General features: G+C 44.5%; 1 protein-coding gene across 2 annotated transcripts in view; it reads right to left on the bottom strand.

Annotated features, from left to right (window-relative positions):
- Positions 1-9,327, bottom strand: part of ADORA2B (adenosine A2b receptor) — a 164,760-nt gene extending 155,433 nt beyond the window's left edge. For both annotated transcript variants that reach the window (XR_010241505.1, XM_063955866.1), the window contains exon 1: positions 8,198-9,327. Coding sequence is in view for 1 of the 2 variants with exons in the window: in XM_063955866.1 (XP_063811936.1) it covers positions 8,198-8,523 (326 nt within the window). In the remaining variant the exon portion in view is untranslated. The remainder of the gene's footprint in view (positions 1-8,197) is intronic.
- Between the last annotated feature and the right edge of the window lie 4,481 nt (positions 9,328-13,808).

Genomic DNA, 13,808 nt, shown 5'->3' on the forward strand with positions numbered 1-13,808 from the left:
GCTGCAGTCTGTCATCCCACTCTTCTGCATTCAACAGCTGTACGTGTTCAGGTGCAGGGAGCTGGCTGACAGTATTCAAAGCAGGCGGCGGCTATCTGACTTCAGTCAGATGCCGTCGTGCCTATGCTGCTGGGGGTCACCTCCTGTCTGCTGCTGCCAGGTCCCGGACGCTCTGCCTTCCTCCTTGGACAGCACGGCCGCTAAGTAAGCTCCGGCGTCCCCCTCCTCCTGTTCCCATTCACTCTGCAGCAAGCACAGGGGACAGGTAATTCTGGAGACAGGCAGTGGAGGCTGAGGACCGGCGTGGGGAGGGGGGTGGGTCGGGCGCTGTCGGGCGCACAGCCAGTAACTAGAGGACGGGGACCGGACTGCTGTGTTTTTTTTTTAAAGAAAGTGCCAGAAATGACAGGGGGGGGCACAGGGCCCGCGTCCTTCCTCCCACCGGATCCGCATGTGATAAAGTTACAGCTGACACTGACTTTCTCCCTCTCTGTACAGTACTGACAGTGACAGCTGGATACAGTCACTGTCAGTGCTGAATCTGGTGCCCAATCACATTGGCTTCAGTGACAGGGGCGTGCTTTCATATGGGCTGAAAGCACTTCCCAGCCCTCTGCTTGGTCCCGCCCCCTTTACAATTGGCAGCGGGAGGCACCGCTCTCGGTGCCTCCTAAATCAATTTAAACACTTATTTACACTGAAAATGATTACCATAATATAAAGAAGATACTAATGACACAGAATATGTGTCATAAGTATCTTCTTTGTATTATTTTAATCATTAATAACAGGGGAGGCACAGCCTCCCCTGACTGCACGTCCCTGTGTGTGAGCAACATTGTTTCTTTCATTGTATTCATGGTATTGTTCATTATGTTTACAGTAATCTGCTTGCTATGGCGATGTATACTATGCTGAACGTGCACCGCGGCTATACGCGTTGACGTCATGTTGCTGCGACAGCCTCTGGACCGGGACTCCCGCGCCGGAAACCGCAGCCAATCCGAGCCAATCCATGTTTGTCCACTGGGTTTATAAGGTACTGTATGTGAATTTATGTGTTGTTTTCCTGATGAAAATCCTGTTGAGGATTGAAACGTTGAACTACCGCTAAACTGCGTCTGTGAGCTTTATTCTAAATCTGTCCGTGAGTGCCGCACCTCTGTACTGTTTATATGCTGCTTCTGTGAGGGCACCAGGACAAGTTGTTTGCATCTTGGAGGGCCGGGTATCGTGCTGATATTACACACAAACACATAACTATAGTGGCGACAGGCACAGAGAGCATGAAGAGCTATGTGGTCGTGAAATAACCACATCTAATGACTATTTGAACAAGGTATTTATACTACACCATCTACTTTTTAGATTGTAAGCTCGCAAGAGCAGGGACTTCTTTCCTCATGTGCCTTTCTTTTTCTTACTTACACTATCGTATACTCCATACTCCCTTTGATGGCACATAACCCTTGGTTTTCTATACCTGTCCTATATTGTCTTATACTGTAAGTGCTGTTTTCTTGTTTGCTCATTTGATTATGTAATTGGGCGCTGCGGATCCCTTGTGGCGCCATACAAATAAATAATAATAATAATAATAATAATACTTAAAAATGCTCACAGTTATTGGGAAAAGACCGTAAGCATTTTTAGCATATACAGTACTCCCTAAACAAGCACACCTATGCCCAAATATCCAATTCCACCTTCATTATTTATGCACAGAAAAAAACAGAGCCAAAAAATATTAAAAAGCAATAAAAAATAACATTAACCATCTCTGTGTTGCCACTAAATTGTGCTTCAGCATGTTTCACCTATAGAGTACATGAGGCCCTGAGGTCAAACAAGAAAGACACTCTGTTTATGGTAATTTGTTATCCTTGTATAATAGTGTAATTCATTTAATTCATTTTTATTTTTTAATTATTCCAGTTTTACATGTGACATACCTGTAATTTAGTTTCCCGAGAGTAAACTCATATTGAAAATGAGGATTACATAAAAGAACAGAAATATTGCCAGCAGCATGATGCCACCAATATATACCTTGTGATTCACTGAATGACAGGAAAAAGAATAACAACACATTCTAAGAAACATTAATGTAAATGACTCTGGAATATACAGCTTCTAAATAAACCAGTAGCAATGTACAATTTTATTTGGTATATAAAAGGTGGGTTTAATCCTAGGAATATACAACCCTCTCTTATAACATGGTTGTCAGTGTGTGAATATGATATATAGGTCGGGTCTCCGTTATCCAAAAACCTGTTATCCGGAATATTCCAAAAACCAGAATATCCCGGAGCTGTGACCAATGTCTGGCGGTGGGGGAGTGGCTTTGCAGGTAGTCCCTCGCCACATAGTGCATGCCAATTGCCAACCCCTGCTGACCTCATCGCTGACCCCTGCAATGACCGCTGGACCCCGCTGACCTCACCGCGGACCCCCGTTGCCCCTCCCAGACCCCCGCACTGACAGCCCGACCAGCCGTGACGACTGCTTGACCCCTCTCCGGACCAGGTATTCCATTATCCGGAAAAATCCCATATCCGGAATGCTCCTGGTCCCGAGCATTCGGGATATGGGATACTGGACCTGTATTTATAATAAAGAGACACATTCACTTTGAGATGAGAGCAGCCAGTGTAAATGAATAGTAGAAATGTTAGTCTTACTTGTGTGTATAGAAAACAAAAATACTTGTTTTAAATGATACATAAAGAGTGCACCACTGTACAAGTCACTAGTCAGACCGCATTTAGAATATGCGATGGGGTACAGGTTGGGCACTTCACCGTCAGAAGAACGTAGGAGAACTAAAAAGGGTTTAGAGGTAGGCTGGCCATAGAATGTATTAGCTTGTTATTTTAGCGGTTGAGAAGGCTGTTGTTGTCTTATTGGTGGGGTTGGTTTGCCTTCTTCAAGATCTAAACAACTAGAATTTATGAAAGAACAAACCCAGATGTATTGTATTTTATTTTTTATTATGTGTAAGTTTTGCAGGTATCCACCTGCAGCTGATGAAGAGGCATGAGTCCTAAGACACTAATTTTAACCAATGTCCATATTTTATACCCTGACCTTGATTATCAGGGAAGCAGGAGCCATAAAAAGACTCACAACATCACTTGGACAGCCCAGATCAAGAGTATACTATGTTTCTGGATAATAATGATACTGTCATTCAGCCTAGTGGGTGTGGTTCATAGGGTCGATCACACTTAGGTCGATAGTGTCTAAGTCGACACCCAAAATAGGTTGACGCAAGCATTATGTCGACGTGAGCAAGGTCGACATGAGGTTTTTTGTTTTTTTTTGGGGTGTCGTTTTCTTCATATAGAGTGACCAGGAACCCCAATTAGTGCACCGTGTGCCCTTGCATGGCTCGCGTCTTCGGGCAAGGTGCTCTCGCTCCGCTACAGCTGCCCTTGCCACTGGTTACCGTTCTCCATTGTAGTCCACGTGGATTGTAAAATATGAAAAAGTTTTTAAAAAAAATGTTAAAAAATCGTGAAAAGCTCATGTCGACCTGTGTGGTCGACCTAGAGACCGGACACCCAGCCTAGTCTAGAGAAGTTTTTTATCCTTTACCAACCCGTTTCTTTTTCTATACAAGATAACCAAATACCCATTATGTGTGTAGATTAACCAATTACCACTGCAATTGGCACCATTCTATCAAGAACCCCAGGTAAATTCCCTTATATCTGCAATTTTACAGGTACCGCCTTGTAACAGCAAGTAATCCATTTACAATTCACCAAATGGCCCTTAAGTATTAAATATTCTACTAAGTAATTCTATTCTACGTTGATGTATACTAAGTATAAATCTGTAACATTCAGAAAGGTACACAGTATAGCTGGGTATACACTATACAATTATCTGGCAGTTAATCTGTGGTTGGAATGAAAACCTGGTAATGGATGAGAGCAACTGAAAATCGACCATTTGCTCCCAAACACTGGAAAATGGACAAAACCTGTCTGTGAAACCAATTTGTATAAATGACAGGTTTTGTCCGATTCTCAGTGTTTGGTACAAATGGTCGACTGTCATTTGCTCTCATCCATTACCAGGTTTTCATTCCAACCACAGATTATCTGCCAGATAATTGTATAGTGTATGCCCAGATTACTGTACATATTTTGTTTTTATAGAAGTAAACTATGAGTGTGAGGAACACACTGTAATCTTCATAAAACAGTAATAGGAGACAATAGAGAGAAGATAAACTGTGATTATTGTTTCACTAAGTGGCACAATTTCCATGTCTATATGGTGCAAATTGGAAAATTCGTCAAATCTTGGAGAGTGTTAAAGTATCACCCAAACAGTTTCTGTCATTTTTCTAGCATAGCCTGCAAAATGACTGTTAGAAGCTGATTAGTTGGTACTTTATCTCTTTCCACATGTGATAAATATGAGCACAAAGCAATGCTAGAAGTCATATACCTCTTCACGCCGCACAAATAACCCGGTATCAACCCAGCACGGGCCGGCATGCGGTGTGAAAGCACCATGGTGGAATTCCCGGGTCACCTGACCTGGTAATTCAACCCGGGAATAAAACAGTGTTATTCCCGGGTTGAATACCGGGTCAGTGGCAGCGTAAACAGGTTCCCGGGTCGATTCGACCCAGGACCCGTTCACTAGATAGGGAGAGCTCATCTCCCAGCGCCACCTACGTTCCCGCTGCCGGTCTGACCCCCGCCGCTATGGCAACCCGCCGGGCATATTGCCGGGTCAGGGAAGCCTGCTGTAGCGTCCAATGTCTGATCCCACCCGTTTCCAATTCCCGGGTGGGATCCGACATTTGCGATGTGAAAGGGGTAATACACGCACAAAGGGTTTTAGGCAAAATATCATATTTTATTTAATAAATAATTTTATGAGTCATAAGAACTATAAAACATTTTGCAGTCTCCTTGGCACCTATTTTTATACAGACGCGCAGAGGTCAACATGGTAGTTTGATTAAGACATGGTAAATTTAGAGAGATATGTAATAAAGAAACAGTAGTGCAGAAATGTGCTTAGATAATATAGAAACGACGGAAGGAAGAAGAAAGGGCTAGGTACACAATATAAGGATTTATTACTACTGCTGAAATGTGTCACTTTCACTATAGAGTTTTTACCAAGCAGACATTTGCTTCAGTGTATACTTTATGTTAGACAGATAAAAGCTCAATTGCAGGTTGGTTGCTACTAGTTACAAGACGCTCCCTCCCTTCAGTTACATTAGTAAGTAACCAGCACTGCATGCTGAATGAGTTATAGATAGCAGAGGGGTGGGGGATAAGATAAGGATAATGATATAGGTATATAACCAGATTTGTCAAAAAGAATGGAAGAAATGGGTGAGAACACAATATTTAAATAAACGCTCTTAACATTCAATATAGAACACTACAATTTCTACCACTGTGTTCATTTATAATGTAAAGCTGCATAGTGCATTTATTATGGTATAATGCTAACTTTTATTTATGGGTATTATTGTTATTATTATTATTATTATTATTATCATCCTTTATGTATATGACGCCAAAAGGGATCTGCAGCGCCCAATTACAGAGTACATAAACAAATAATACAAAACCGGAAAATAGTGACTTACAGTTGAAGACAATATAGGACAAGTACAGGGTAAATAAACAGAGCTACATCAGCAGATGACACTGACATAAAGGCCAGTACACACGGGGAGATTTCCCCAGAGATGTGTGCTGAGCGATCTAGCACAGTAACTGGTTTGTTGCCGTCGAAGACGGTTTAAGTTAGAAAAGGCACATGATAGTCCTACTCGTGAGAGCTTACATTCTAAAGGGGAGTTAAACAATGTAGAACTGGTTATGCTGTGATAACTGGGACCCTATTCTCGTTCTGAATAGAATGAGAACATGATCTTTCTTTTTCATGATAATTTTACTCTATTTTTCCTTTTCCCACTGTTACATATGACTTTTTCTTTTCTTTCCATTTGAACACTAGTCCCTAATAAAGAAATGTAATTTCCCTGTAATCGGTAACACTGATATCATATTATTATTATCATCATCATCATTATCATCACTTACTTTTATTTATAGGGTACCACAAGGTACATATTCAGATACAGTGCAAACATGACTACATGAGTGCATAAACACTCCCGAGGCTAAAACATATAGCATTGTCAGGACCTGTAGCAAAATAGATTTTGGAGAATGAATAATTTAGAAATTCCAATTCTGAGCCATAAAGTAGATTTTCAATCCCATAAAGTTCCCATTGTTTTTTTTCATCTTCAAACACAGCGAATGCTAATGTATGTGTTGCAATATCATTGGCAAATATTTACTGGAAACTATCAGAAAACAGATGAAAAGTATTTTATCACTGGGCAGCTTCCATCTATAGCAGAGGAACCAAACTGTGTGCCGTGACTCCCTGGGGTGCCTCGGGATACTTGCAGGGGTGCCTTGGATTGGTGGTCCAGGACCAATTCAAATTATTTATGGTCAATATAATAGGCAAAACTAGTGCTAGTAGCTGTCAGTCATCAAATATGGGGACAAACAGAAGCAAATCGTGTCTCTCACCAGTCACCACACAATTGAGCCTAAGGATGACATATAAACACAATTTACGTAATTTAATATTTCTTTCTAAATTTCTCAATAAGAAATTTTTGGCCTAGGGGTGCCGTTAAAAAAATTCTGATATTCTAGGGCGCCGTGATTCAAAAAAGTTTGGAAACCACTGATCTATAGACATTCTCACCAGTTATCTTAAGAGATGCACTTATCACACAGAACAGCTCCTAACTGTAGACCTGGTAATAGGAAAAGGTGGTAAGACCTAAAACGCCAGTATGGACTGAACTCCAAGAAGGACATGGAAAACAAACATTGCCAAGACCATGTGCACACATAGCAATAATACATTATTATACATCAGTCTAAGGGGGAATTCAATTCAGCCAATAACTGCTAAGATTCCCCTTTCTACCCAGCAGAGGTGCACAGGAAAATTAGCAATATTTGGCTACTATAATATACAGGGATGTGCGCAGGAAAACATTGTGGTGAGAGATTGCACTAAATGAAATTCCTTCCTAGAAGATGTATACTTATGGTTCACTTAATAATTATTACCCAGAGTCTGCTGCATTTCCCAGTGCCTGATTGGAGCTTACAGGCTAATTTAGCCATCACCAAGAGCACTGTAACACACATGACAATTTAATCTCAGTCATTTAATGTACAGCTTGGTTTTTGGACATTGTGAGGAAATCCAATAGACCAATTAAAACGTCAAACTGATGGCACCTTGCTTGGCATATTCCTTTATCACATTACTGTGATACTGTCACATGGCATACATTGTACAGTACACTGATAGCAATACACAGTGTGCATAGTCTGTACACTTTGAGATTGTAGCGATTGTGCACTAATAGTGGTATAATGCAATCACTGCTCCACACACCGTTGATAAGAGATCTAGGGCTAAAGGATATGTCTGAGAAAGACCTATCATGGGATATAGATGGAAGTTGGCATATGTGTCTGTACGGGTGTGGATCGTTAGGTCGACAATGTTTAGGTCGACCACTATAGGTCGACAGGGTCTGAAGGTCAACAGGGTTTCTAGGTCGACATGTTCTAGGACGACAGGTCAAAAGGTCGACATGAGTTTTTCATGTTTTTTGGTGTCGTTTTCTCCGTACAGTGACCGGGAAGCCCAATTAGTGCACCGTGTCCCCTTGCATGGCTCGCCATGCTTTGGGCAAGGTGCCTCGCTCTGCTACCGCTGCGCTCGGCACAGGTTACCGTTCCAGTCGTAGTCCACGTGGATCGTTAAGTATGAAAAAGTTCTAAAAAAGAAAAAAATGTGAAAAACTCATGTCGACCTTTTGACCTGTCGACCTAGAACATGTCGACCTAGAAACCCTGTCGACCTAAACATTGTCGACCTAGACACTGTCGATCTTCAGACCGGATCCCGTCTATACACCTCCAGTATCACACCATGTAACAGTAAAATACGTCTTGATTAAGTCTGAGTACATATCAGTTGTATGCCTGATCCCACTGATTACTGTACGCAGAGTATCACACATACTGCAGACACGGATACAGAAAAGTCATCCTGTACAGATGAGAGAATAACTTCCCACCCAGCCACAGGTGTTTCTTACCTGAGTGGGATCTTGATAGCCAGGTACCTGTCTATAGCCACAGCCAAGAGGCTGAATATAGAGCTCTGTGTCAGCACCAGAACGAAGCAGGCGAAGAACAGGCAGCTGTGGAAGTCAGTCTTCAGGCCGATGCTGATGGTGATGGCAAATGGGATGGCCAGTAGCCCCACCGCTATGTCAGCCACAGCCAGCGACACTAGGAAGTAGTTGGTGGCATTCTTCAGAGTGCTGTTTATGGCCACTGCCCAGCAGACCAGCACGTTGCCCACGATGGACAGCACAGCGATGATCACCTCCACAGCTATGTAAGCTGCACTTATTGTCATTGCCACTACCGGTTAATGGCACATAGGGAGACAGTTACAGGCATCTGGGGGTGGGAGAGGAGGGGCTGCTTCCCCCCTTTATTTTTTGTTATAAGATTCGATCCTTTTCCAGTAACTTCTTGGAAGAACCGTCCGGTCAGCTGGCCAGAGCTTCTTATTACAGCGGAGCAAGTATGTGGTGTATATGTGCACACAGAGGGGCTCTTACTGCGTCCACCTGTCACTCCCTGTCCCCAAAGGAGTGCTTCATAGCGTCACTGGTGTCCCCTAACATCGCCATACCCACAAGGGACCCACCTGTAACTGGACTACAAGCACCATGTCATAACAATCCAACCACATGCAACTTCTCCACCAGTCTCAGGAGCCCCAGCAGCTCGCTGAGGAGGGTGTATAGGGCTCACCCTGCCTTGTGCTGCGCTATGCTGCTGCGTAATTCAAGACGCGTCTGCGCCCTCGCATGCGCAAAATTGCCTAAACATTATAGCATGAACAAAAAGTCAGCGATGAGTGGTACAGCATGGCACAATCCGGGTGAAATCAGCTGGCCAAGGTGACATAATAGTGTGCCAGGATGCCCGTGTCCTCATAAACACTCCCTTTAGTAATCCAAACCATAACCCCAAATCAGAGAGGGCATGGTTGATGAGAGAGGACAGCAAGGGCAGCCTTGCCTTCCAGCCCGGGCTTTGGTAAAGTTAGTGAGCCGGTCCTGCGGGCTGAGTGTAGTCCCGTCCCAGAAGCTGGTCTCCAGCTGCTGCTGTGTAGCCTGCGCTGGGCGCACATGGGCTGCTGCACTTATACAGAACAGACACCGGGGTTTTAGGAAACGCGTCAGTGGATGGCTACGGTACCCCCGCCACGCCTCCCTGAGCTATATGGCTCTCCTATAGGCGGCTGCTGTCCTGTCACTTTACATATGACCTCCCACCACCTCACAGATCACACTTTCTTGTGAGTCCCAGCACAGCCATAGCACAGAGCAGAGTACAGTATACAGTATACAGCGACCTGCTCATACAGATCATAGCGCTGGAATCACACTAACTGCCTTTCTCTTGCATGATTATACAGGCGACAAGTGGATCTGTCTACCCATACACAGCAGGGGTGATTGTGCTTCTGCATTTACAAACAAAAAAAAGTGCTACTTATTAATATTTGTTGGTGGTTTTTCTAAGATCAATCTACAAAACAATTTATAGGAGTCCTGGGGTGTATGTAAATATTTGTAATATTATTATTATCTCTTGGTTATATGTAGCCCATACACTTGTGCGATATGGCATACAATCCTTCGATTTCGACCGTATCTGTAAGATAAGGATTGTATGCACATTTTAAGGTCCATACACACTTAACGATATAATGAGTGACGTCGCTCATTTTCCCCCTCCTTGAGCGACGTCGCTCATTTTATCGTTAAGTGTGTATGCCGCCAGCGACGACCGATGCGCGGCCCCGCGGGTCGGCAACGATCGTCGCTGTCGGTAGGGCATGCATGAAGGATGTGGACTGTCGTCCACGACCTTCATGCAGGGCTGGCGGAGGCGTGACGTCACTGAGCGATATGAGCTGTCATATCGCTCAGTGCGTACAGGCGGCCGACGACCGGCCGGCCCGGGAGGGGGAAACATTAGACGATGTCGCTCACAGAGCGACATCGTCTAATGTGTATGGGCCTTTAGGTACCATGCAACGCGATGCGCGGGCACGCCGGTCGACTGTCGCATCGCAATATATTAAGTGCTGCACTTAATATTTATCGTATCACAGTGCGATTGCATGTGTTTTTTAAAAACACATGCAATATATCGCACTGTGATGCGTGATGGGCACCCGCCAGAGGCCGTTCCCACTCGGCGGTGATGTGCCCATCACGTGATGACCATGCGATCTATCCCATGATTGCACAGTAATCACTTTGATAGTTCAGGTGTGAGAACTGCCGGTGCGATGCCCCGCGATGTCGCACAAGTGTATGAGCACCAATACTCAGGATTGGGTAAAAACCGGAACTGTCCAGACCCCGGGACGCTGGACCAGCTGCTCGCAGCAAACTGCCATTCTGGAGCTTGTAGTGCTTGTCCCTATCCGGGCGGTGTCCTGTTGTGGGGGAGGTGGTCTCTATGATATTTTCTTTGAGTCGGGTCAGGAGAATTAATACACTAATCCCTTTTTTTGGACTGCTGAGTCTGTTCATGAATTTTGCCAATCGCATACTTCATCACTATTTTTTTTTAAATTATGTTATGTGTTCAGTTTAGAATTTGAAACAAAGATATCCAGGAACAGCAGCATTGTATTGTAATTCTGTAACAAATCATAAACAGACTGCAGAAATCTGTTCGGTGTTAGTATGAGGTGATCATTGTATATGCAGCAGGGCCGTAACTAGTTGTGTGCAGAGTGTGCACTGCATATAGCGCTGCAGGCTAGGGGGCGCTGTTGGCAGTACTTGTCAATTATCTGTTTCAATTACTTTCACTTGCAGCTTCCGCCCTGTTTGAAGCCAAGCAACTCCTGACCATCCCTGTCTCCTACCCAGTAGCGGATCTTGCCACGGGCAAGCAGGACTTTTGCCAGAGGCGCCGCCTTCTGGAAGGCGCCGGCGCCATCCGGAGGGCACCGCAACATGGCAAGATCCGCTACTGTGCCCCCGCTGTGTCCCCCGCTCTGAAGGTTACTAGATGCTACGCGTCTAGTTTCCCTTTGTGGAGAGGACCTTTGCTGTGCGGTGCGCAATGACATCATCGTGCACCGCACAGCATTGTGGGACTGACAGACGCTAGGGGTCATATTTGACCTCTAGTGTCTGTGTATGCTGTGCTATGAGAGAGACGTCATGACGTCTTTCCCATAGATCCGAGGAGAGGAGAGGAGCGGCGCCAGCGGAGGTCTGCAGCGGTCAGGAGCGGGGATTGTATTTATTTTTTTTTGGTGTGCAAGCGGCGCTACGCTACAGGGGGCACAAATGGGGGCACAACTCTACAGGGGGCGTAACTGACCACGCCCCCTGTATGAAGCCACGCCCCTATTCTCCGCCCGGGGCGCCAAAAAACCTAGAACCAGCCCTGCTCCTACCCATACTCCTTATTTTACTAATACCTATACAACATTCATGAACTTAACTTATAGCTCTTTGTTATTCAGTCACACTGTCCTTTATTACATTTCAAGATGCTGACATACACAGGATTCGAACCCTTTGCCTGTGGCATTGCAGTCAGACACTCTATTCAGTTAACTATCTGCCCTTGCATAGAAAGCTAGAGAAATGTGTTATTTAATAAAGGGTATTGTAACTAAATAACAGTGAGCGCTCAAGTGCACAAATGTGCTACAAAGAGGATTTGTGTACAAATGTGTACAAAGGCATTTTCTTGCATTGTTCTATAAATGTGTGTGTATAATATACATAAATATATATAAATATATATAGCTACAATAGGTGCAGGGAGTGTAGCTGCTACGGGGTCCATGCTGCATCTGGCGCCTGGCGCTCCCCCTGCACCTATTTTTGCTGCCATTTGCTTTTCCCTAGAAGTGTGCTACAGGCACATATGCTGTCCTGGCCAACCCAGTCTTTCCTCATTGTCAGTGATGCTGGGAGGAGGCACGGCTAAGCCTGCAGGGACATCCTCAGACCATGGCCATGACTCTTTCTTGTTTCAGTCAGTGAGGAGAAACCGAGCAAGCCTGGGAGAGCAGGTATGTGCCTGCAGTGCACATACTATAAATACAACAGCAGCCAATGGGACTCTAAAGGTGAGCGCCACCCACTGACTCAATCCACTCTGTCTGACGGGAGAAGTGGTGGCAGGAAGGGCAGTTGAGTCGCAAGTGGTCTGCTGTGGGGAGGGAAGAGAGCGGAATAGGGTGCAGGGATTGATCTTAAAGCAGTATGGGAAGGGGGGATGTTGCGCTGGTGGGGGCTATGTGCTTGTGCTATGGGGCCTCCAAAGGTACAGTTACACCCCCGTATAAATAAATAGGAAAAGTACAGGTAGTTGGCACTCCACAGATTTTCAATAAATACAATACAACACAGGGTTGTACTTCCGACGTTTTATGTATTGTTACATTTTTTCAAGGAAAAAATGTAACAATACTTGAGATGTTGGAAGTACAACCCTGTGTTGTGTTCTATTTATTGAAAGTCTGTGGAGTGCCGACTACCTGTACTGTTCCTGTGACATTCTTCAAGCCAGACACTCCAGTACGATGGAACCATTGTATGAGTGCCGGATACTCTCATTTTATATATATATATATATATATACATATATAACCAACAGCAGGTCCGTCTCTCCCAGTATTAGCGGTACTGCGCCGGGTGCCTCCACAGAGTAAGAGACATGTGCAAATAGCTGGTGCGGCACTCCAGGCGACGAAAAAACTCAGAGCCAGTACATCTCGTTTAAAGACAACAACGTTTCAATGCCTTTATTACGGCATTTTCATCAGGTATCCTGATGAAAATGACGTAATAAAGGCATTGAAACGTTGTTGTCTTTAAACGTGATGTACTGGCTCTGAGTTTTTTCGTCGCCTGGAGTGCCGCACCAGCTATTTGCACATATATATACATATATATATATCTATATATATCTCCTTTCTTATGGGCGGCACTCAGAGACTTTTATCAAACGGTTTTAGTGAAAAAAAGACCCCACCGGGCCGTTTTTATTGGTAACGTTTCGGGGTATAATCCCCTTCCTCAGACAACCAAAACAGTGAACAGCAGTGACATTTATAACAAGAACTGACCTGTGACCCTCCAGTGCAAGCTCCATGTGTGTCCCATGCTCCCGGCCGCCGTCCCGCAGTGGCACTTCCGGTCGTGGGTCTCCACTGCGGGACGGCGGCCGGGAGCATGGGACACACATGGAGCTTGCACTGGAGGGTCACAGGTCAGTTCTTGTTATAAATGTCACTGCTGTTCACTGCAGTAAAATAAATGTACACTGTCCCTGTCTTGTATGTTGTAGAATAAATGTACACTGTCCCTGTCTTGCATGTTGTAGAAAAATAAATGTACACTGCAGTAAAATAAATGTACACTGTCCCTGTCTTGTATGTTGTAGAAATTCAGGGGTGCAGTAACAGAAATGTACACTGGCCCTGTCTAGTATGCTGTAAAAATTCTGGGGTGCAGTGAAAATCAATGTATACAGGCCCTGTATGCTGTAAAAATACAGGGATGCTGCTGTTAAAATAAAAGTACACTGGTCCTGTATGCTGAAAAATACAGGGGTGCTGTTGTTAAAAATAAGAATTTACTT

The sequence above is a fragment of the Pseudophryne corroboree genome, chromosome 2 (assembly GCF_028390025.1).
Source record: "Pseudophryne corroboree isolate aPseCor3 chromosome 2, aPseCor3.hap2, whole genome shotgun sequence".
Classification (NCBI taxonomy): Eukaryota; Metazoa; Chordata; class Amphibia; order Anura; family Myobatrachidae; genus Pseudophryne; species Pseudophryne corroboree.